General features: G+C 37.8%; 1 protein-coding gene across 2 annotated transcripts in view; it reads left to right on the forward strand.

Annotated features, from left to right (window-relative positions):
- Positions 1 to 24,934, forward strand: part of asic1b (acid-sensing (proton-gated) ion channel 1b) — a 196,035-nt gene that overhangs the window by 17,956 nt on the left and 153,145 nt on the right. For both annotated transcript variants that reach the window (XM_056234957.1, XM_056234958.1), the window contains exon 2: positions 520 to 715. In XM_056234957.1, the coding sequence (XP_056090932.1) occupies positions 520 to 715 (196 nt within the window). The remainder of the gene's footprint in view (positions 1 to 519; positions 716 to 24,934) is intronic.

The following is a 24,934-nucleotide window of genomic DNA, read 5'->3' on the forward strand; positions in this document are numbered from 1 at the left end:
TATTTGGCTAGCTCTATGTTATTCATATGCAATGTAGTCATATTCAAAATATATTGATATTCGCTAGTATTTAAATTATTGATACAAATTCATTGTCAAACACTGAATACGTGGCCAGAAACCCACAGTGACATGAAATTATTCATACTGCAGCTGCATATATATACTGTATATATATTAAAACAAACATAAATTAAACAAATTCCTGAATATGATATGTGTAAACTTTAATACATTTTGCATTAGAGAAAGAAACATTATTTTTTTCTAATTCTCATCACGCTCTGTCAGTTCTGGAAGTTTTTAAGAAAAGGTCTGTCAGCGTTATTTTATTTTTATTTTTTATTGTTTTAGCCTCTTTTCATCACGGTTAAGAACAGGAAAGTATGAGTGCTATAATAAACCATGATGGCTTTACCATTGTAATAGCATGGTACTTTTTTCTAAAGCCATTGCCATTGAGCATTCAATGCATTAAACTCAACAAGATTTTCTGATTGAAACGTCTTATCTTATCAGGTATGAGATCCGGGATACACACATGGTGGAGGAGAGCGTCATGATGACCCTGAAAGATAAGGCGGACTTCTCCAGCTTCAAGCCTCGTCCCTTCAACATGCGCGAGTTCTACGATCGAACGGGCCACGACATTAAGGAAATGCTCCTGTCCTGCTACTTCAGAGGAGCCGAATGCAGCGCCGAAGACTTCACAGTGGTGAGCATGAACGCAATCTCTGTTTCAGGTGTTCTGAAGGACGAAATCCGATCGGTGGAGACTGGAATGATGGGAAAATTGTATTTATGTGTTTTCTAGGTACATTTTGTCCTACATGTTTATTATACACCAAAGGCTTTGTTGCCAAAGTGTTCCAGAGCGAAGTGGACTTGTCATCTTTAGGCCACGCGTTGAGCTCGTACAGTCGTACTGAAGCGAGCTTTGCTGCCTGGTGAGATAGCGAGAGATTATTTTTACCCGTGGGGTCGTATCGATCTGATCCTCTGATAATACCGTGAAGAGGCCTCACTTAAAAGATTCCTTTATTCCCCTGGTGATTCTAGGATACGGTTTCTGGAATGGGTTTATTCATCATCTTGCTGTATGTGATTGATAACATCCGGAGAGGGAAAGCTATTTTTTTCATCCTTTTTTTTTTTTTTACTTGAAGAGCACAAGTATTTGTCTTTCTTTGCACCTGTAAAATCCTATATTTTGAATGGATTTAGCAAAACGGCAATGTGTTTTGTAGCACATTGATCCACTATTGCTGATCTATTTGAAAGAGCCTGTATTCATGAAAGGACAATATTCATTTTTGGGTGAACTATCCCTTTAACTCTTTGAGATCTATCGTCTCCTGTGAAGTCGACTATGTTTTGAATGGATTTGGTGAAATGCCCGTTTCTTTTGTAGCACAATGATCTGGTAGCAACACTTTTGGTTCATTCCAAAATTAAAAAAACACTTATAAAATTATGATTTTATTTTAGTTAATGCTCAAGCATTGAGATGGCTAGTTTTAGTTCTTATCATCCTGGTTATCACGAATGACTCTAATGGAAATGTTTTAAAGGTGTGTAGTCTTCATAGATCAGTTTAAAGAGCTGTGCGAGGACCGTATTGATTATTGATAAGAGGCAATTAATTAGTGTTATGCTGAAGAGAGATGAACACTGACGTTTCCAAGGACTGCAGAAGATCTAAACGATATTACGATTGATTTAAAACAACTTCCAGTGTGAGAGAGTTTGTGTTCGGCCTCTCAACGTCTTAGCTTTAACGTAATAGCGGAAATTTACAAACTCAGCATTTATCGCTCATAGTTTAAAGATGTTTTTGCTTTTCTAGTGGGATCTTTCTGTGCAGCTTTGAGTGAGTGTTCAACACTCCCACAACTTACTCCAGTCTATAGTTTATTTAAGAGAAATTGTCTAATTTTACTTAAATGATGTGCATGACTTTTTCTTTTTTTGGTACATGAAAAACAGCGTAACAACTTGTTTTTCTAACTCATTTGAGCTGATGGTTAATTTATATAGTAGCGTACATAATGACAGATTTCTAACGAACTTTATGCAAGCAGGAACATCCTTTTAAATAAATTAATTGTCGTTTCTAATGTAATAAGAGATTTCAGATGCACAAAGTGCTCATTTTCAATGGTGTGTGTGTTTGAGATCTTTATAAGAACCTAAACTTGCTTTGATGACCTCATCCTCTTCGAGAATCATGTGACGGCCCATCTATGAGCTGCAGGACAGGGCTGTAGTACGATTGAGATGTAGGTGAGCGTTTGTGCCGTTTCCCTCAGTGGACCCATAAGCCCCAGCTGCTGTGTGTGAGCGCACACATGTATAGGAGCTGCGTTGTGCTGATGAGAGTGTGTGTTTGTGCTGATGCTGAACAGCTCAGCAGAGAGCAATAACACTGCATGATGAGACACACATGAGCAATGAAGCAGCAAAACTACCTTTACTTGACACGTGTGTGTGTGTGTGTGTGTGTGTGTGTGTGTGTGTGTGTGTGTGTGTGTGTGTGTGTGTGTGTGTGTGTGCGCACGCACGCACACGCGTATATTTGTGTGTACCTACTTGACCATATTTTGGGGACAAATTTGTACCCAGAAGTGAGAGAGAAGTGTCCTCGTTTGCCTAAAAACAAAGTAAATTGTGTAGGTTTGATTTAGGTTATAGTATTTATAACTAGCTGACTATGCAATGTCTCCATTAAGATAACCTAAGTGTGTGTGTGTGAGTGTGAGATTAATAACAAAGCACATGCTGTATGTCGGTCTATTCCTCAGTCTATATGCCCTAATATTTGTCTAATCTCCATCCATCCATCCATCCATCCATCCATCCATCCATCCATCCATCCATCCATCCATCCATCCATCCATCCATCCATCCATCCATCCATCCATCCATCCATCCATCCATCCATCCATCCATCCATCCATCCATCCAAATATATCTATCCCTCAGTCTGTATATCTGTCCATCTGTCTATGTTCCTATCCTATATGTGTCCCTTCGTCCATCTATCCCTCCATCTATCTGCCCCTATATCAATATATCCCTTCACCTGTCCATCTCTCCATCTGTCTGTCCCTACATCTATCCCTCCAACTGTCTGTCTATCTGTTCTTCTGTCTAGTCTGATGTATCTTTACCCCCTCTTGTTATTTATCAGTCTCTGTCCATCTGTCTATCCCTCCTATCTGTCTCTTTTCATCTGCCCCTCCTTTCTATCTGTCCACCTGTCTATCCATATGTCTATCTATCTATCCATCTATCCGTCTGTCTGTCTGTCTATTAGTGATGCACCGAAATGAAAATTCTTGGCCGAAACCGAAAACCGAAAAAGAGGAAACCAAATGCCGAAAACCGAAACACCGAAAGAAATTATGCCAATTATTAGTACCATTGCATTTATGGCTATGACTGTGTACAAACTTTACTAAAATCAAGGCATTGCAATTGCATAAATTAATATAACATTTTCAAAGAATAAATCAATTACAAATTATGCAAATATTTATACATGCATGATGTTCCCATATACATATTTTTTTGTAATGTCACAAGTAATAATCTCAGGGTTTACTGGGTTTTACATGATTATTTTTGTATTGGTGATACTAAAAATTAAACATTGTCACGTGTTTATCTTTCTTCTCACCGATTCCTGATGGTTAGAGGACAGTTACTTGAGTCGCCCCCTGTCGTTTCAAAGAATAGTACAACGGCGAGCGCGTCAAGTATAAATGCCTCGACCGTTTGGAGAGGTGCGCGCGCTGTCTGTGGAGACTCGCGCTGCGGAGGCAGGCAAAAGTATAAACAAGGCTTCCGTCTCCTCGCGGGTTCAGATATACTGAAATACGTCCACACCGCGGACATGTTGCTTCAGACAAGCACGTGCAGGTCGCGGTTTCTGTTTGTGTCATCACAACTATTTCGGCCGTATTGTTTCGGTGATAAAAGTATTTCGGCCGAAAAACCAAAATACACTTTTGGGCCATTTTCGGCCGAAATTTGTCGGTGGCCGAATATTCGGTGCATCCCTACTGTCTATCATTTCTATATATCTGTTTGTCCATCCCTCCCTATACAGGTCTGTCCCTCTTTCTGTCTCTCTTTCTCTCCAAGTGCTGTGTCTTGTATCTCTTGGTAGTTCTTGTAACTTCTTGTAAAAAACATCCGGTGCACTTTAATTATTCTCTCATTATTAGAAGTCACACAACACCAGAAGGGCCGTTTGGTGCAGGTTCCTTGAGTGAGAGAACACGGTGACCTATAAACACACCTGAGTTCAGTCTGAGTTCAGGCGTTTGTTGTTGATTGTACATATAAATCCATCCGTGTCATCCCAACGCCTCAGTCCGCTGCTTCTGTGATAAAGAGTTTGAACTTCCAGAGTACAGAATTCCCTGCAGAACGTCCGCTGAAAGTTTCTTCAAACTAGTTGCCATGAAAACAAACTTCACTTAACACTCAAATCTCCTAGAAGGACAAAAGACTTCATTCACTAGGAAATATACACCCTGTGCAGTTCAATTCAGTATTTTTATTACACGTTCTACCTTTATCCCAGATTAACAGGCTATAGAAGTTCTTATAGTCTCTCAATGTCACTCTAGCAATTTCTAACGCACCACCAAAACGTCTCTGGTGAACATTAACCTCATGTTGTGGGTTTCTGAAAAAAGCCTTGGTTGTCTTTACATATTATGGATGGCTGCATGATTTTGTTATATTTTTAATGAGAAACCCTGCTTTTAGTGCACTATTAGGGTTGTCCTTAGTTGAAATCAAATTAATTGCATAGTATTCCAGTTTTTTATTCTAATTAATTGTGTATATTAATCTGTGCTGAGAAAAGCTTCTAAATGAAGCCTTAATGACATTATTGTGGCTGACCAGAAATGTTAAATGATAAAATGTCAACATATTGTTATTGTTGGTCAGCCATTGTTTTTCAGGAAAATTGTGAAGAACACTTTTTGTCACGCAATTTTATCGGAGAAATGATTTACTGCACATTTCTTATTGCACTAAATTAACCTGGAAAATCAACAGCCCTGTGTTATTATATTAACATTTGCATGTCAAATTACAATTTGTGATTGATTTGTCATATTAATTAGCTTGCTTACTGTTAATGAACATGTTACATTATGCATGTTAAATTCAAACAATTATGAAAATCAGTAAGTATTTGATTCTTAAAATCAGTAGTAATTGATTCATAAATATAAATGAACAAAATATATTACTAGACCGTTTGTGTCATGAGTCTAGGCTGGAAATTATAATTTCTGTTTTTAATTTCCTCCCACCATGAGTGAAATGTGTGCGAGGGTCTCAAATGTGCTGTTGTCTGCTAGTACCCTTCTTTTCTCATATCGGTTTTGGAAAAGACGGATGTGTGAATGAGTGAGTGGGTGTATCCGCTCACGGCGTTATGGCTTTAAACCAGAGATTTCATGACTGTTCGTACACACACATCTCATTTTTTGGTATTCAGCCCAATATCAGCGCCTCATGTGGGTGTTCCTGTAAAGGTGATGTGTTGCGCTGGTCCCTTTAGAGAATTACACTCTAGTGTTCACGAATTCAACATTAGAAGATTATGTGATTTCACTGAGGTCCTTTCTGCTCCTTGACACATTTAGTATGCCTTCTGTCCTGGTAAAGTGCCATATTTTTAGCATTGTTTGCTAAGTCAAGCTTTTCTATTACTAGTGCTCACCCTTTTTGTGAGGGAAGTATTAAAGTATGCATTTTGTATGTATGTAACTAGTCCTGTCCTAGCAACCACTCAAACAAATGCTCGACCCCATAACAATACATTTAAAACCACTCCGAGCACCTTGGCAACATAGCAATGCCCTAGTAACCGGTCAAACAAATGATCAACCGCATAACAATGCATTAAAACCACTCCGAGTACCTTGAAAACATAGCAACGCCCTAGCAACCACCCAAACAAATGATCAACCCCATAACAATGCATTTAAACCAATCCTAGCACATTGGCAACATAGCAACGCCCTAGCAACCACCCAAACAAATGATCAACTGCATAACAATGCATTGAAACCACTCAGAGCACCTTGGCAACATAGCAATGCCCTAGCAACCGGTCAAACAAATGATCAACCGCATAACAATGCATTAAAACCACTCCGAGTACCTTGAAAACATAGCAACGCCCTAGCAATCACCCAAACAAATGATCAACCCCATAACAATGCATTTAAACCAATCCTAGCACATTGGCAACATAGCAACGCCCTAGCAACCACCCAAACAAATGATCAACTGCATAACAATGCATTGAAACCACTCACAGCACCTTGGCAACATAGCAATGCCATAGCAACCGGTCAAACAAATGATCAACCGCATAACAATGCATTAAAACCACTCCGAGTACCTTGAAAACATAGCAACGCCCTAGCAACCACCCAAACAAATGATCAACCCCATAACAATGCATTTAAACCAATCCTAGCACATTGGCAACATAGCAACGCCCTAGCAACTACCCAAACAAATGATCAACTGCATAACAATGCATTGAAACCACTCAGAGCACCTTGGCAACATAGCAATGCCCTAGCAACCACCCAAACAAATAATCAACCGTATAACAATGCATTGAAACCACTCCGAGCACATTGGCAACATAGCAACGCCCTAGCAACCACCCTAGTGTCAATGTGCTAACTTTTTAACGGCCAATTGCCACCATTTTCTTAAGAATATGTAAAAATCTAGTCATTTCTCCGTGTTGTTTAGCTTTATTTAGATCCAGAGACTGTTTTTAGGCTCATTCCGGTCCTCCGCTTCCTCTCGCCTCTTTAGATGTTGCATTCCGACTGATGTATGTGGGTCTGATGAATACGAGATGTGATTGACGGACAATTCAACAGGGCTCAGCACTTCACGCGTGTGTGTTCCCGTTCGATCAAACCCGACAGTCTTTCTTCAGACCTTTGATTTCTCTCTTTCTTTCCCTCTCTTGAAGCACTTTGATGTGAATGGACTCGATTGTTTTCCGACGGGGAAGAAAATAACATAAAGTTGCTCTGACCATATTGGAGTTTTTTCTTTTCTTTTCAGAGGACGATTAACCTCCCTCTCAAACAGGAACGCAAGTCCGGAAATTGGAGGCCTTTTGTGAGTTTAAGGCAAAGCCGATTACTTCCCAATAAACAGCATTTGCAACCGGCCTAAATTTACATTTTTATGCGCGACAGAGTGAAAAGATTCCCTGCTTTGCATAGTCAACAATTCCGTCGTATTTTCAGAGCCAATCTAAAATACATTGTATTATCATAATCATCCGGGAGATTTTTGGACTTCCTGATCCAGTAAATAATCCCGTAAGGTTTTCTTTCCCTTCAGACCTGCAGCACAGAACCATGAAAAAGATCAGTATTACTTATTCTTGCTATTTTTTTTTTTTTTTTTACCTCAAATAGAAGGAGCTTTCATTTCTGCATCTGCAATCTGCTTTTTAGTTTTATGGAAAAATGTGCAGTTTATACTTATTGTGCACTATTTTTGTTTATGAATAGCATGTTAAACAATAAATATTCAATGATAAATGGTAGAATGCTAGTGTTGTCACATGACCTCATTACTTTGCGTAATTCAGTTAAAAATATTAAATAAATGTAGATTTATTTAATCCAGTTTTTTAAAAGATTTTGTCATTTTTGACAGCCAGTTTTAATTAAGATTTAAAAAAAAATATTTAAAAAATCATGTTGAGCACGTTGCATTGTGGGATACAATAGTATGCTAGCATGCTTTTCCAAAATGATCCGACTGTAATTCCACAGAATCATGCAGTTTCCTTTTAGTCCATCTCTTTCTCTCATTTGTATGCGGTGATTGATGGGAGGTGATATTTCATCTTCACTATGTCAGAGGGAAAATGGTAACACTGGCGTCTCGGCCAAGAGGTCAGATGGTGATCGTGCCCTTTTGAGCTGACATGACCCCTGCTGCTCGTCGAGCCCGTAACCTGCTGCTAACATGCTCACGCTCTCCTTCACTGATCACACACGGTTATGTTACAGAGAATACAGATTTGAGCAGATGAGGATTGATATCAGTGGCCAATCTGTGGCTAATTTGCGTCTTTATGATAACGATCTCCTTCAGCAAAGCAGATTCAATCAGAGCTAAATTATCCGCAGTTATAATTAATGAATATATATATTGGCAAACTGCTCAGAGTCGTATTAAACTCACTGGAGCTCGTACAACTCAATACGTTTGAACGTTACAACAGAGGTCTGTAATGAAGATGCATTTCAATAGTGAATCATTTTGTGCTCATTTGTTCAGCTTGAAGTAAAACTTACAAATTATGTAATTTGGGAGAATTCAGCTCTTTTTCAAAAGACAAAACCTAGTGAGAGGTGTTATTTGTATGTTATTATATTTATTCATTTTGAATTGGCTTTTATTTTTAGGTTTAAATTGTAGTTTAAGTTCATTATTTTAATATTTCTATTTATTTTTTAATTTATTTCAGTTTTTGCAATTTTGAGTTTTTATTATTTTTATTCCTTTTTGCAAACCTTTTTACTTTTTATTTCACTTTGAGTAATTTTATTAGTTCAACTTAAACTTAATTTCAGTGAGTTGCCAAGGCAACAGTTCTAATTTCAGTTTAATTATTTTTTCCACAATGCATTCTGGGATCATCGCCTTAGCGAAGTTCACATATGAATCTGCCATTGCTTTTCTATGTAAACGTACTAGATTACTTGACCGTTGTGCTCGCAACTTTTGCAGTCTTGCGCATCTCATTGTCTTCTAAAAATGCAGTGCTCAACTTAAGAAGTTCAACTTTAAAAAAACATGTCTTTTCATTTTTAATGCTTTCTTAGGAGGCAGCAAAAGTCTTTTTTTGGAGCAGCCTATGATTTCTTAAAATATTACCCGTTGGCAGCTCACTAGGTTTTGGAACGGTTCACTTCAAAATAGCACCAAATATGGACATGGCTTAAGTCAGTGTTAATCTAATTGGTCTGGCAAATCTCATACCCAGAAATACGAAATTGACGAAGATAAATGTGAACAGACTTTATTAACCAAAAGAGAACTACACCAAACAGAACATAAGCAACAAGAACCGAAATGAGAACTAAAACACAGCCATATACTAAGTGAAAACAAAGATGATTGGATTAACACAGGTGATACAAACGAGGGAACTGATGAGTAACCATGGAAACAAACTAGAACGCAATGAGTAACCTAGGAGACAAACAAGTGGCGGGAAACTGAGAACAAATGAGACATGTGATTGAAGGATACAAACTAAATGTCCATGAGGGTGAAACTAAGGGCAAATTACAATCGGAAGTGAGCATCCCTATGCCCTTCTCACACCAAAGGGCAGAACAACACCATAAATAAATTAAATTACTTCCTTGAAGTGACCACAGCAGGTTGCCTTTGCTAACGGACCCGTGCAAGGGCCCTTTGTAAAAGGGTTTCAGTTGTTCACTTCATTTTGAACGCTCTTGCAAATGGCGTCCCCTTCCCGAAGTGCCCTTCAAGGGTGCAAAAACGCCGTTTGGAATGTTCTGTAAGAATAATCGCGACAACTTTGAGCACTAGTTGAAAACTTGAATTTGCAAATGTTCAAAGTAGACTGTTCACCCAAACTAGAAAATTCACACTAGTATATTTCACAAATACTTACTAAGAAATTTGCAAGTAACACATTGCATTAAACATAAAATTCTGAAGTAGAATGACTGAAATAGTATTTTCAAATAATGTACTCCAATAATCTGTTTTCGAAAAATGATTTTCTGTGTAGGCACTGTTCTCAACCGTCTGATTGGTTTAGCCCTCCCCTCACAGTTGGTAGCGCCGCCCACTTGTACTTAGCACTTGAGATCGTTCTTATTGAGCCAGCCAATCCATTCCTTTCTCCACAGGACTCTAAGGACATTGATAATGGGCATGAATCAATGACATCTCTTTGTCAGACACCTGCTGATGGCTATAGCCTGCAAAGATCTTCTGCCACATGGTCTTCAGATTGTCTGGTTGTCTAACCAGTACCCAGAATGCACTGAAAACATTTGCATGCTTCAGCCTTGTGTCGCTAAGCATATTATCTGAAGTTCACATGAGCTCTTGAAGTTCTTGCTTGGCGTTCTGTGTCTTTAAATCCCTCCGGTGTCTTCATTGTCATTCAGGGCTCTGTTGAGACCTCAGTGCTCTGCGTTATGATTCCCACAACTCGCTTCCAGGCCAGATCAATCAATTCTCCATTACTGTAGTGATCAATTAGATCCCGGCTGGTGAATTATATATGCAGGGCTAATGAGGAACAGGGTTGTTAAGGGACGAGAGGGTCTGATGTTTTACATATGGGTCCTCGGTGAGGTTCAAGTCGGCAGTGACCGCTGTGACAATATGCTAAGAAAAAAAGCAAAGTTTATTGCTCAGATGGTGCTTGGAGATTGTTTCGCTTCAGTATTAGATGTTTCTCTTAAAATTCCTTTGAAAAATTCCTTTGAAATGAATATGGAGAGCATATTCATTTCAAAGACTCATTCTTAGATTGATGAGATTTGAGTTCAAATTGACATTTTCAACTTTTGATAGAGACTTTGGCGTCTTAGTAAATCGTAGCACAGGTTTTCTCAGGAGAAACATCTGAGAAATTGGCATACTATTTCATTTACAGTCTAAGAGAAACAATTGTGAAATGAAAGGCATCTCATGTTTGACTTCTCTTCCATAATGTAGGCTGCATCTTATTAGTTTTGAGATTGATTCTTTAAGCAACAAGTGGAGCAGATTCAATATTTTTCTATGAAGGCAATGGAGATCAATAGGATGCAAAGCGTTTTATTAGTGTCTAATTATCTGTGGTGATCACTTCATTTGATTCAGTTTAACCATGGTAAATTGTCGACCCAAGGGTTCATGGGATATTGACTGAAACATCATACATGTCATCCTGTGAGATTTCAGATTCTTCTGTGCAATTCTGTCATCATTTAAAGCTTGACTGACTTCTCATAATTGCTTATAATAGATTGATTTGTAAAAGTGTGAAGTACCACCACTGAATTTAATATTATATTTTACTCGAGTAGTAGGAGTGCAATGCTGAGTTGAATATGGCAAGAATGCAAATAAGTACAATTATAAGACAATGCAGTAAAAATGCATCTTTTATTGTGTTGTTTCAGCTCTCATACAGCTTGACCAGTGTAGCCCGAATCGGGTTGGGTATCGGTTGGGTTTTATCCGATACCAGTACCTACTCGGTATTTTTTAAACGATTCCGGTGCTTAAACGGTTCTTAAATCGGTACTTAAGAAAATGAAACTGCACACACTTTATAAAAAAATAATACCCTTTAATTTACAGGGCCAAACTGGACACAATATTAACTTAAATCTTTAAACAATATAAATACAAGTAACATTGGTAATAATAAAACCAATATAAAATAAAAATTCATATTTACATAATATCAAATGAAACAATATTGTATCAAACAATGTATTGGAGATTGCAGAGCTTCCAACTCTCACGCAATGACCGTGAGACTCACGCAAATGACCCTTTTCACACAGAAAAATCGCGGACAAAGAGGACACTGACACCGACAGACAAGACAGAGAAGGTTACTTATTTTGATATGGAACAAATCCACAGCTGTCAGATTCTGTCAATATTTTTACGAGATTCACACAATAAATAATGTTTTGGCTCTTTGAAATGTGACAGATCGCTGTAGCGCGTCAGTTCAAACGGCACGTGATACAGCAGCCTACAAATCCACTGCTTCTTAGCTACGCAGCGTTGAGTAAACCTATGAAAGAGAACATCTCTGGTTACTGGTGTAACCTATGTTCTCTCAATAGGGAACGGGACGCTGCCAAGCTCCGCAAGCTGCCGACCAGCTTCCTTTTTCGGCAGAGAAATCTGAGGAGCAGATGGCGCGCGCGCGCCAACATAATATGACGACGTAAGTGCGTCGATGCGGCGCCCGCGCCACCAGCCAATGAATTGGCTTGATTCTATATGGGATTCAGACTATCGGCACACCCAGAGGGCGTTCTGACACGTAGGCCGTTTCTCAATACCAAGTACGCAAACTTCGGACTTGCGTCCTTGGTAGTTCGGACTTGCCAAGTTCGACTCAGGAGAACGAACTCCCGAGGACGAGAGGACGCGAGTCCAGTTATTCTGCAAATGGAACAGTGCGTTCTTGATCGCGTCACTCAGCGCGCTCTGGCTACTCCGGTTATCTCTTTATGTATATTTTAGGCAACAATAAAACGAAATATGCGACAACTCTGCCTCTTTTCGTCAACAATAAAACGAAATATGTTATAAAACACCACTCTGCCTCTTTTCATTTAAAAATCTTAAACATAGTAGCCTAATGGCCATGTGGTTCAGGCAACGCGTACATCTTCACTGCATTTATTTATTTATAACAACATGAACATGATCTTTTTGTTTTCATTTTAAAAATAGGAAACATTATTGATTTTTATTGACATTTAACAAACAGAGACAGGGTACGTTGTGTCGTTTTATTTTATTGTACATATAGTGAAGAGAATGTTAAAATAAATATAAATATATATATATATATATATATTTTTTTTTTTTTTTTTTTTTTTAAGTATATAAAATAAAATTACACAACCCTGTCTCTTTTTGTTAAATGTCAGTTTTAATGATCAATAATATCTACAATGATAAATAAGGCAAACAATTCAAACATAAGTAAGCTCTCTAATAGGCAAAGTTAAAGTTAAATAGCCTAAATATATAAAGTTATGAAACTTCACTTTGCCCTCAGCCAAAACGATTTTTTTGCCATGGAACAAACAATAGTTTAATGAGACCAAAGATCGACTTATACACAAGACGAATTATACGTCAAGTTTATCCACTAGACTAGAGACATCAGAGCCAGCGGCTAACCTCAAGCACTAGCCGAGGAAAAGCTGTTCCAGTCGGGGTTGATGAGCGTTGAAAACCCGCCTGTACAGGTAAAAACTTTGCGTGGCATGGGGAGCTGCCACTCGACCGGCCACGGACAACTCCGAAAACATCAGATACATTTTTCAAATAGGCGCTATCTTTATAAATAAACCACAGATTTGAGCTTTAAACAACCACATTCTCGCCTGAAATCTTCTTAAAATTACATTTCATGACACAATAACAGTAGTATTTTGATATTACGCAGGTTTTCTCCTCTGCTGACGCTTGCTGGTTGGTGCGAGATGCATTCTGGGATACCTAGCTGTCTCAAGTCCGCACAAGTCACCTCTCGATGCATCCTCGGTAAACGGGGCGGATCAAGAACACATCCGGGGATTTGAACTGGACTTGGCTAGATGTGAACTTTGAATTGGAACAGTACTTGGGCAGTGACTGATGACGTTTCACAAGTCCACAAGAACACAAGTACAGACAAGAACGCATATTGAGAAACGGCTGTAATTTTACACGTGAAATGCAGCCAAACCTTGCGAGCAAGAGCGCGCATGCGAGACAGAAGAAACTGTGCTCCAAACTGTGTAGCACACGCACGGGCACGGCGGAGAGGGAGAGAGCGAGAGACCTTGCGTGTGTGTGTGTGCCTAATGAAGTTAGGCACCGAAATCAGGCACCGAAATTTTCGTTCTTATTCGGTCTGGTTACTACCGTTTACGTCGGAACCGGTTCCCTATTGGCACCGAGTTTCGGTACCCAACCCTAAGCCCGATACATAAATGAACGAATGAATGACTGTTGTGAAACTTTTCAATGATTCAAAATGAATCTAATTGAGTGAGTTTTTTTTTTTTAGAATGGTTCATGATGAAATAATTCTACAGCATTTTTTTTGTCTGGCTCTGTATGCAGGTTGCATCATTGGTGGTGACAATTTACAGTCATTTGATAAATTCACTTAAATGATTCGTTCAAAAACACTGTTTCATTCAATTACAAAAACACAGTGACTGTCTTTATGAGTGAGTCAGTTGAACTAATCATTCACACAAAGTCATTAATTCATCCATTCAACTGATTTGTTCAAACATACGGAATCATTCTGGAATTCATTGAATGATTTGTCTTTATGAATGAGTGAAACAGATTCGTCCAGAAACAAATCAAGTGACTGTCTTTGTGAATGAGAAGCGCACATCTAAATGCCCGCCCTTTGTTGGTCCTGGTGCTGACCCTAACAATTTGTGATTGAATCATTTCCTCAACCGATTTGTTCAAATTAATTCAGGAACACATCTATAGTGACTGTCTTTTGATTTAGTCTTTGTTTTTGAATGAATAACTTTACTGAATCATTCAGTTTTATTCAGAAACAGAAATATTGATTAAAACACACCGATTCATTCATGAACCATATGATTCATTCATATGATTCATTCAATCATTCATTAAACCAATTCATTGAAAATCAAACACTGATTTATTCAGGAAATAAAGAAGTGACTGTCTATATGAGGGAGCCATTCAATCATTTACGCAAATGATTCGTTCAAACACTGATTAGTTCTGGAACTAATCAATTGAGATTTTAAGAGAGGAAACCAGTGAAGTCATTATTTATGGCACTGAATGAATTCTTCAGGTCATCGTGTTACCTTTTTGATTATTTTCCTGCTTTTTAAACCACTGTTCTTGTCTGCTGACATCATCAGTCGCTCTTATTATCCAATCTCGATTGGATAATATGGATATTGGATGAATTGGATATTATCCACACACCTATATTCAGATGCCGCTCACCTGCAGGCATCTTTTCTTCAGGCCTGCCATTTGGTTCGTAGGCTGATGCTTTGCGTATTTCTGGCGAGCCGACAGACATCATAAAGTGCACATCTGTCAGCGCAGTTCCTCGCCAGATGTCGTCTGTATCAGGCCTCCATACGATCCATATGGTCCGAGCTGAATTCACAACTCCGGTTGATTTTTCAGTGGCGGTTTTGCCCAGTGGGAATAAACCAGGTCTGCGCTGGCCTTTAAAACATTGCCAGATCCCTCCTGAGCATGTTACAACTCACTGACGTTTTTAATTAAGGCAGGAGCTGGGCGATCCAGGCCAGTGAAGACAAAATGCGACGACATGACGATCTGAGGAATCCGTTTAACTCCATAAATAATGACTTTGGCATCCGCTGGCCCTTAAAACTCTTGGTTTCTCAATGAAAATGAAGAGGGTTTGGGAATATGAAATGATCTTGAGCAGCTTATCCCTTAAAGAATCAATTATGAACGCTTTGGAGAAGATCAGAAGCGCTCGCCTGGGCTTTTCAGAGACAGGAAGTGTGCACTTGAAATGAGGAAGCTGATGCGTGTGCCAGGAACTTATCGTTGCTCTGGGGGGAGAAAGAGAGAGAGAGAGAGAAAGAATGAGAGAGGAAGTCGTGAGGGAACGTCCTCTGCATGATAAACAGGAATAATCCTGTAAGGAAACTCTTCCAATGGGACGTTGACTTTCTGTGCCGGTGGTCAGAGCCAGTTGTTTCTGATTGAAAGAATCATTATTCCAGGATATCTGTTAGCCAGTGCAGCATCTGTAACTATTTGCGATGTGTAAAACTGATGGGTTGTCTTGACTATGACTAGACAGTGATTTGTCTAAAGTCTGTAAATCTCTTGACATTTTTTTGTTTGAGAGGAAGACTCGAGCTTTTCTATTACTCTAACCTATTACATTTCCAAAGATACCATCCCAACACTGGTTATATTACAGTTTTTCATTTGGTTCTGTTCTGAAATATATATATATAAGCTTAAGTATTTCAGGTCTACACAGATTTGAAGAGGGTGTAAAATATGAATTTGTACTAAAAGAGTCTGGCTTTGCTCCTGATGATGGTGATAATTTGTTCTCTCAGTTTGTTTGGCTCTTATCTCTTTTTTCCCTTTCTCCTGTTCTAAAACACTCTCCCTTATTTCAACATTTCCATTCATTCTGAGAGCAAACGTTACATGTCGCACTTGGTGGGTGGTAAGAATGACCTTTGCTCAAGTACTCGGTGCCAAAAAGGTTTTTGGCAGCGGAGAAAGGATGTCTCAAGGCTGTTTAAGGAATAACACCTTTATTGTGGCTCTCTCAAAGTGTGTGAATAGGTCTCATCATTATGTTTCAGATTAATTGAATTCAAACTCAAACTTGAGTGCAAAGACCTTAATGGGGTCATTAACTGCATTTTTTTATTTAAAATGTAATATGTCCTCTGAGGTCCACTTATAATGTTAACAAGATTTTTACATCAAAAAATATAATAATTTAGCCTATGTGAAAAGTCTGCGTCAAACGGCGTCTTGTTTAAAGTGTCTTAGGCCCCGTCCACACTACTGCGTTTTCGTTTAAAAACGGAGACCTTTTGCTACGTTTGCACCTCCCGTCCACACTAAAACGGCAAAAACGGAGACCCAAGACGGAGAAGTTTAGAAACGCTGCCGACCCGTTTTTCGTTTTGAATCTCCGGAGGGCGTTTTAGTGTAGACGGGTCAAAACGGAGGACTTTAGAAACGATGACGTAGTAGAGGCTCACGCTCGGCTCTATGATTGGGTGTCATCAGTCATGGCGTATATCTTTGCTAGCAGCTGTTGTACAAGTAAATTCTGCATTTTACAACGCTATAACTGCTACATGCGCCGGAGTCAAGCTATTATTCCAGTGATCTGTGACAATTCCCGTGTGCAGCGGCGGCGTTGACCGTACATGGAGCGTCGGTTTGGGGTTAACCCAGAGCATGGTGGGATAATTTTATCAATGAAGTTGTGTGTACACCGGCACGCGCATGCCCAGTGTTGGTGAATGGTCACGTGATCCGCGTTTTCAGTCGTTTTAATGTGGACGGAGATCAATTCTAATACGCAGCTAAAACGCTGGTGTGGACGGAGATCGTATTCGTTTTAATTCTCCGTTTTTTAAACTAAAACGCAGTAGTGTGGATGGGGCCTTAGTGACGAGATCTGACTGGAACTTTGTTAAAGTCCCCCTGTAGTCAATAATCGTATCCCTTTAAACTCATCTTTGAGCACCAAAGTGACATATTTAAGCATTTTTTTTCCTTGAAAAAAAATTCTTCATGCCTTAAAATAGCTTGAATGTAACTCTACACCCTTGCTTCATTTAGTGTACGTGGTTCTATGAATATGAGCCCCGCCTCCACTCACTCACAGCAGCTCAGAGATCCACTCGTTGACGATCACACGTTGATCTGATTGGTTTCAAGGTAGTTTGCGACGTCAGAAACACCAGCGATTTCAAACCATGTTTTTGAGACTGTCTTTGGTTCACCGCAGTTTTAAGGAGAAAATACTCAGTAATGGTGTTGACTTATGAATTTGCCTTAAAGCATAAAAACACCACATAGACATATAAACAACATTAAAAACTTGATTTTCACCACAGGGTGCCTTTAAGAATAAAGTTAATCCAGGCTTTCTTAATGTTAGGATCAAAAAGATGGGAATGCAAAAGACTTGTTTTTTTCCACAACTTGGCACTTCAAAGCATCTTGTAATCCTCTCTGTGGTTTTGTTGCTGGAGTTTTCCTGTGTTTGTGTTCGTCTCGTATTTACTACTAGATAGATAGTAGTCTATAGACATGCGTAAATCGGTGGGCGGGCCTTAAGAGGCAATGATGTAAAAGTAGGTGTTGAGACGTCTTCTGCGGAGACGGTCTTTCGTCGCACTGTGACGTCAAAATGTGCCAAAATCCCAAACGAGTCGTTTCTGGGTTTGGTTTCAATAAAAGCTGTTTTTGGACTAAACGGAAGTTTTGCAGGACATTTTTGCAGTGCAATGACCTCTTATATAGGTCATGAACATGACTTCTCAATTCATGACCCCTTTAACCCCTTGTGGTAAGTTTGACCAACATTCAACTTTCAAACTGCTTGAAACACTGGTTAAACAAACTATTTCTTTTTGAAATTTGGCAGGAGGAGGGTTAAACTGCCCATATTCGATTACATCTCAAACGTGCCCAGAAAAGCATAGTACGACAGGGAACTGTTTCTCCATTCACATATCCGCGGTCGTATTCACACATTTCCTTGGGCTACGAGCCGCTGCTTGTGTCGGATACGGTGCGCTGGTTCTGGCTCACAGTCCTGTAATGGATCGCCCCCCCGCCATCCTGCAGGCCTTGATCCAGTGGCACAACCCCGGACCGCCTGCTGTGATGAGGCCGGCTCTAGAGGTTTCAGAGCTCCCGGTCCCAGGGAAACACCGCTCGCTCATCCGGAACCGCACCATCACTGCTGACATTTCAACGGCGCCTGGAAACATGCGCTCTCAGGATTTGACTCGGTCTTGACTTGTGTACCAGACAAAATGTGCGATATAACACTGCCAAAGGGCGGAAGTGTACGAGCTGAAGAACACTTTGATCAAAGGGGTGAATGAATATAAATGATCCTGGCCTTTGTTGTTGCACCTGCAAAACGTATATTGATTTTGTATGACTAAGTTGTTTACTGGATAAGGATTTTTTTTTTAATTATAGTTTTATAGATACTTTTTTTAGAACATATTTTGAGCAAAAACAGCTCTGTATATTTATTAAATGCATGTAGTACAGATTTTCTTTTTATAGACTATGCACTTTTTACACTTTTACCGAGCAATTCCAAGCGGAATATTTTAGAGCGCATTTTAAACGCAGCAGAAAAATTATTAATTAATATATACAGTATATATTTATCAACTGCATGAAAACTCATTCAGTAATGGTCGTTTTTTAATTGAATTTAATATATTTATTTTTATAGTCTCTTTTTATACTTTCAAATATCAATTTTAAGCTGATGAAATGTTTAAGGACATTGAGCACAACAGAAAAATATTTATTATATTATTATATTTATATACATGCATATTTAGAAATTTCATGTAAACACACTCAGCCATGGTTGATATATTTTTTTATATATATTTAAAAGCTTTTTTATGCTTGTAATAAATACAAATACTTTTATGCTCAAAATAAGTTGTTTGTATTATATAATTACTTTTAACAATAAATTAAGTAAACTATAGAAAGAAAATTAGAAATTGTTTATAGTCACTATAAAAAGTTACAAATTAAGTCTGTAGAGAAGTAAAAACTATTATTATTATTATTATTATTAGCCACTCTAGACTTTTTTTCTGTTTATGTTTTGTATTTATTAATTAATTCCAGGCTGTTTTTCCTGCTAGGAAATGAGTCACCTACTGTCTTCAGAAAATGCATTTCATAAGTTGAATTGTGTGTTTCATATTAGAACAGAAAAGCCCACGGCCAACAAACACATTAAGCCTTAGTGCACTTCTAAGAGACGCAGGTTCGACTTCAGTCTGACCGCTTTCCCTGTTTCTTTTGAACTGTTCTGTCAAAAAAAGTGCATAATTAATATTAGCTAAAAAGCTAGCGTTTGCCAGTTCAGCTCCACAGCCAGCGCTCCATATTAGCACTTCATAGCCTCTATTTCCTGCAGTTAAAACCGCTGGTGCTCCTCATTCCCGTCGCCTGTGGACCGCTGGAGCGTCTCTGCTCTGAACAGACACCAGGATACTAATTAGGGCCCTGGACGTGGTTGCCATGGCTCCTGGGTTGCCATGGCTCCGTGATGACATGCTCTCTGATGTACGGCGCAGTGATGCCACGCGCCACAGCATTGGAAATATCAAAACTGATCATAACCAAACGGCCGCTTAAAAGCTCTGTGTCACTCATCGAGAGAAACTCGGCTAATTGGCTCCTTGAGAGGCAGTTATTAAGCTCATAGCTTCTCTTTTGAAGAAATGAAACCGCACCGGGCTCGAGGTTTGTCCGGCAGGACGGGGAAGCCGCTTTCCAACATCCACCTAAACTTATGATATTATTATTATTATTGAACTTGATCTGCAGTTTGACATCAAGTGCACTCACATGCAGAATTTTACAGTGATTACACTGTTAACTGGGCTTTTCTCACTTAAAAGTCATGTTTAAGCATAACCTGAATACTTTACTTATTTATTTATTTATTTATTTATTTAATCACCTGTTACTGCAGTTTTGCTCGGAACAGGTTTTGATGTCAAAACATGGTAATTGCAGTTGATTTTTGACAGATTTTTTTTCCTTATTTTACACTCAATAACACTGTAGACATTTGCAAATTAAAGGGATAGTTCACTTTGAAATTAATTTTTGGTATGTTTTAGCTTACCTCAAGGGCATCCAAGATGTATGTGTCTTTGTTTCCGCAGTAGTTTCAATTTTGATATTTTTAGGTCAAACCGTTCTTGTCTGTCAGTCATATAATGCAGGTCTATGGTCACTTCCTCAAAGAGCATGCACAGAGAAGTCCAAATTAAACATGATTTAATGACTCGTAAATGTAAGTACACATTGATGGCCTAAGACACGAAACGAGCGGTTTGTGTGAGAAAACGAACAGTATTTATATCGTTTTTACCTCTTTTAAACACAGCCACGTCCAAGTGATCTGAGGGCGCGGGCGCTTCGGTCTTTTCCGGAAAGCGCCGGAAGTGATCTCTCGCGCATGTACGTCACTCATTGTTTACACAGAGCAGAGATTGTAGGTAAGACGGCTAATTAAAATGGTACTAATTTGCGCTTATCCGGGATGTTTAAACCGTCGTAAAAGAAAACAATTAAAAAAAAAGAAAAAAGAAAACAATTGTATGAGTGACGTACACGCGCGAGAGATCACTTCCGGTGCTTTCCGGAAAAGGCCGAAGCGCCCGCGCCCTCAGATCACTTGGACGTGGCTGTGTTTACAAGAGGTAAAAACAATATAAATACTGTTCGTTTTCTCACACAAACCGCTCGCTTCGTGTCTTAGGCCATCAATGTGTACTTACATTTACGAGTCATTAAATCATGTTTAATTTGGACTTCTCTGTGCATGCTCTTTGAGGAAGTGACCATAGACCTGCATTATATGACTGACAGACAAGAACGGTTTGACCTAAAAATATCAAAATTGAAACTTCTGCGGAAACAAAGACACATACATCTTGGATGCCCTTGAGGTAAGCTAAAACATACCAAAAATTTATTTCAAAGTGAACTATCTCTTTTACCTTGTTTGCAAATAGAATTCTGTACGCAATTTAGCTTATTCTGCATAGGAAATTCATAAATTGTTTATTTATGTTTTATTTTTTAATTTGGCTTATTCTACATATGAGAATCATAAAGTGTATTTTTATTTTCTGCATAGGAGGTCCATTAATTGTTTATATATATATTATTTAGCTTATTCTGCATAAATTATATAGAGTTTTATTTTTTAGCTTAGTGTTTATTTATGTATTTACTTAGTATTTTTTATTTACTTTCAGTTTTTAGCTTAGTGGTTATTTATTTATTTATTTATTTATTTATTTTAGCTTAGGCTTTATTTATTTATTTATTTTATATTTATTTATGTTTTTCTTCATAGAAGGTCCATGAATTGTTTATTTATATATTTATATTTTATTTAGCTTATTCTGCAGAAAGTTCATAGTTTGTTTATTTACTTGTTTTGCATATAGGGGGTTCATAAAGTGGATTATTTTCACTTTATTTATTTATTTATTTTAGTGTTTAATTTTATTTATTTTAGCTTAGCTTTAACTGTTTATTTACATTTTAAACATTTTAATCTGCATTTTATTAAATAAAAATGCTAAATTAGGTTCAGTTTTCGTAGTTTGTGCGGACACTTAGTGTGTTTCTAAGCTTTGAGTTAGCTATGTGTTAGCATGCATTGCTAATTTTGTTTTCCTCTTTTGCCTGTTTGAAAGCATTCACCCCAGCCCAGCACATAATGCCGGTCCTGATGCGCTTCTGAACTGAAACAAAGCATCATCACATCTCTGACGGGCGGCTGTCAGCTACTTCACTAGCGGCAGGATTGCTTTTTCTGCTTGAAGAATTTAGATAAATGAGACGCATTACATCCGTTCTTTAGCGTCACACTTCCTGCGAATGACACGTAAACTGGTGATGATCTGAGAAGAAAAAGTCAGACTTGAGAGTTATAAACTCGGACCTGTGAGATATAAAATCAAATTGCGATGGAAAAACGTCACAATTATACATTTTTATCCCGTGGTGGAAACAAGCTTCCATAACAATTAAAACAAAACCTCTTTCAAATACATTTTCTCCTTGTTGTAAATCGTGTTTAACCCAATATGTCACATAATGCTGATAAAATGAGTCATTTAATGTTGTACATGACCTGAATTATGCAGCTAACATCCTAGTTTTTCTTCCAACTTACTTCTCTTCCAGTCCGCACACTTTTGTCCCTTTAGAAGTCACATTTCTGGCTAATCAAATTAATGTTTGTGATAAGGCGTCTTTTATTCGACCTCTGCTCTCGCTGCGAGTCTTCTGCTTTCTTCTCCTCTTATCTCTGCTCTCCACGGATATTTGTGAGCGCAGAGCGAGGACAGAAATGTAGAAAAGCCCCAGAAATCACTTAAGTGCACACTTTCATACCCGACGCTTTTTATTTGGCCTCTCGGTTTGTGGTGACACTGGTCGGCGGGGTCTGAGTGGAGCTGCGAGAATGACTTTATTTACCGTCGGCGTGTTTGTGGGCGACAGAAATGAAAGCGTAATATGCCGGGCCGGGGAAAAGCGCTGACCTGCTGCTAACTCAGGACTAAAGCTGTTCTCTGCTATCGTTCCCCGTCCTCTCACTATATCTGGGCCTGTGAGGGTAAATAGCTTGTTTAGTCCATTCAGTTCAGGCTAAATTAGCAATTTCAGAGCAGCTAATAAGTTGTTTCATGTTTCTCAATGTGTGATTGCATGGTGTTTTTATTGCAAAGCAAAACTTTAGTTTTTATTAGCAGGGGGAAACAGCCTAAATGCCTCAACTTATTTTTTGGTTTAGTTTTTAATTAAAAGTACTATTTATTGCAATACAACTTCTAGACTGTGTGGGTGTGGGTGTTTTTAACTCATGAACAACCAGACAGTATTTCAAGTGAAAAAAGTTACAAATTAGCATTTTTAACATTGCTTTAAAAAAGTAAACATGTAGGCAGGCATTTGAGAATAAATACTTTTAACATTATTATTATTCATATTTATTTTATTATAAATATTTTAAATATAATAATAATTGCTGTTATAAATTATACATATTATTTCATTAAATATCTTATATAAATATATTATTATTATTATTATTATTATAGTAAATAAGTTGTATGAATAATAATTAAATTTGTACTATATATTTTTAAAATTGTATATATATATATATATATATATATGTTATATTATATATTTTAATAATAATTGGTACTGTAAATTAATAATATCTTAGTTGACAGCCTATGATGTTATCTTATCTTATTTTATTTAAATGTATTGTTATTATTGCTATTATTTTTATTAATTGCTATTATAAATACTATTTCATTAAATTATATATGTATATACATATATATATATATATATAATGTATGTATCATACATATTATTAATAATAATAATAAAACATATAATTATAATTATTATGAATATATTTATATTTATTAATTAGTGTTATAAATGTATAAAAAATGAATTGACTGCCTATGATGTTTACTTATTGAATTTACATTTATTATTCTTATTCCTAATTGTTATTATAAATTAAAATTTCTATTTCATTAAATATTTTTATATGAATATATAAATATACAGTATATGTAGTATTATTATTAAGTTAACGTAAATAGTGTATCATTATAAAAAAAAAAAATCAGAATTATTATAAATATATTTTATTAGTAGTAGTAGTATAAATTGATAAAATATTAATTGACTGTCTATCATGTTTACTTATTTAATTTAAAAATGAAATTTTTACGTTTTTATAACATTTATATATGAGTGAAAAAGTGAATTGCTAATTTATTGAATTCCTGATTCAGAGCAATGACTCTTGTGTTTGATTCAAAATGATTCACCGATTCAGCTGATTGAAAAGAGCCGCACCTGTTGAGCAGTGCGTCGATGAGTTGGATCGCATGTTGCGCTGCCTTCCTTTTCACTGACTGTCAGCGATTGCAGAACTATTATAGAAAGACATGTTTATACGTTTCTTTGTGCCTTTCTCATCACATACGATTCACAAGCTCACAATATGTTTTTTTCCCCTCCATAATCTTATCTTGATATTAAATCGGCAGGTTTATCTGGTTACCTGCGCTCTGTTGTCCGTTTCTCTATAGACCTTATATTTCATGCTTGAAAGAGAACAGCAACAGCTCTGACATGTGTGTGTGTGCGTGTGTGTTTTCTAATATAAGAAAGTAATGCTGTATTAAAGTTGGTCTGACAGTCACAATAGATGTTCCTCGCCGAGGTTACAAATCACTGCGAGCGAGTGGGCGGCACAGAGCTGCTCTCTCAAATAAAATGACTTCTGCTTCTCGTTGGTTCCTCAAATATCGCTGCAACACCACAAACACCACTTCTAATGACAATATGTGTATTTGTTTATCTATGGAAAGCAGATGATGATGGTCTGATGGGCTTATTTTTGTATGGTCTTATCTCAGATGTGAGAAATTGGTTTTGTCGGAGGGAAATGTTGCTGAAAAATCTAAACTGGTTTAAAAATGAAGACAATAGTTAATATAGAAGCAGCACAGAGTTTGTGTTTGTGTCATATTTCTCCAAACAGGACATTATTTGTGTAAATTATATCACAGTGGGGGTTGTGTGTGTGTGTGTGTGTGTGTGTGTGTGTGTGTGTGTGTGTGTGTGTGTGTGTGTGTGTGTGTGTGTGTGTGTGTGTGTGTGTGTGTGTGTGTGTGTGTGTGTGTGTGTGTGTGTGTGTGTGTGTGTGTGTGTGTGTGTGTGTGTGTGTGTGTGTGTGTGTGTGTGTGTAGACAAT

This window comes from Rhinichthys klamathensis, unplaced genomic scaffold (assembly GCF_029890125.1).
Source record: "Rhinichthys klamathensis goyatoka isolate OS25496 unplaced genomic scaffold, OSU_Roscu_1.1 h1tg000410l_1, whole genome shotgun sequence".
NCBI lineage: Eukaryota > Metazoa > Chordata > Actinopteri > Cypriniformes > Leuciscidae > Rhinichthys > Rhinichthys klamathensis.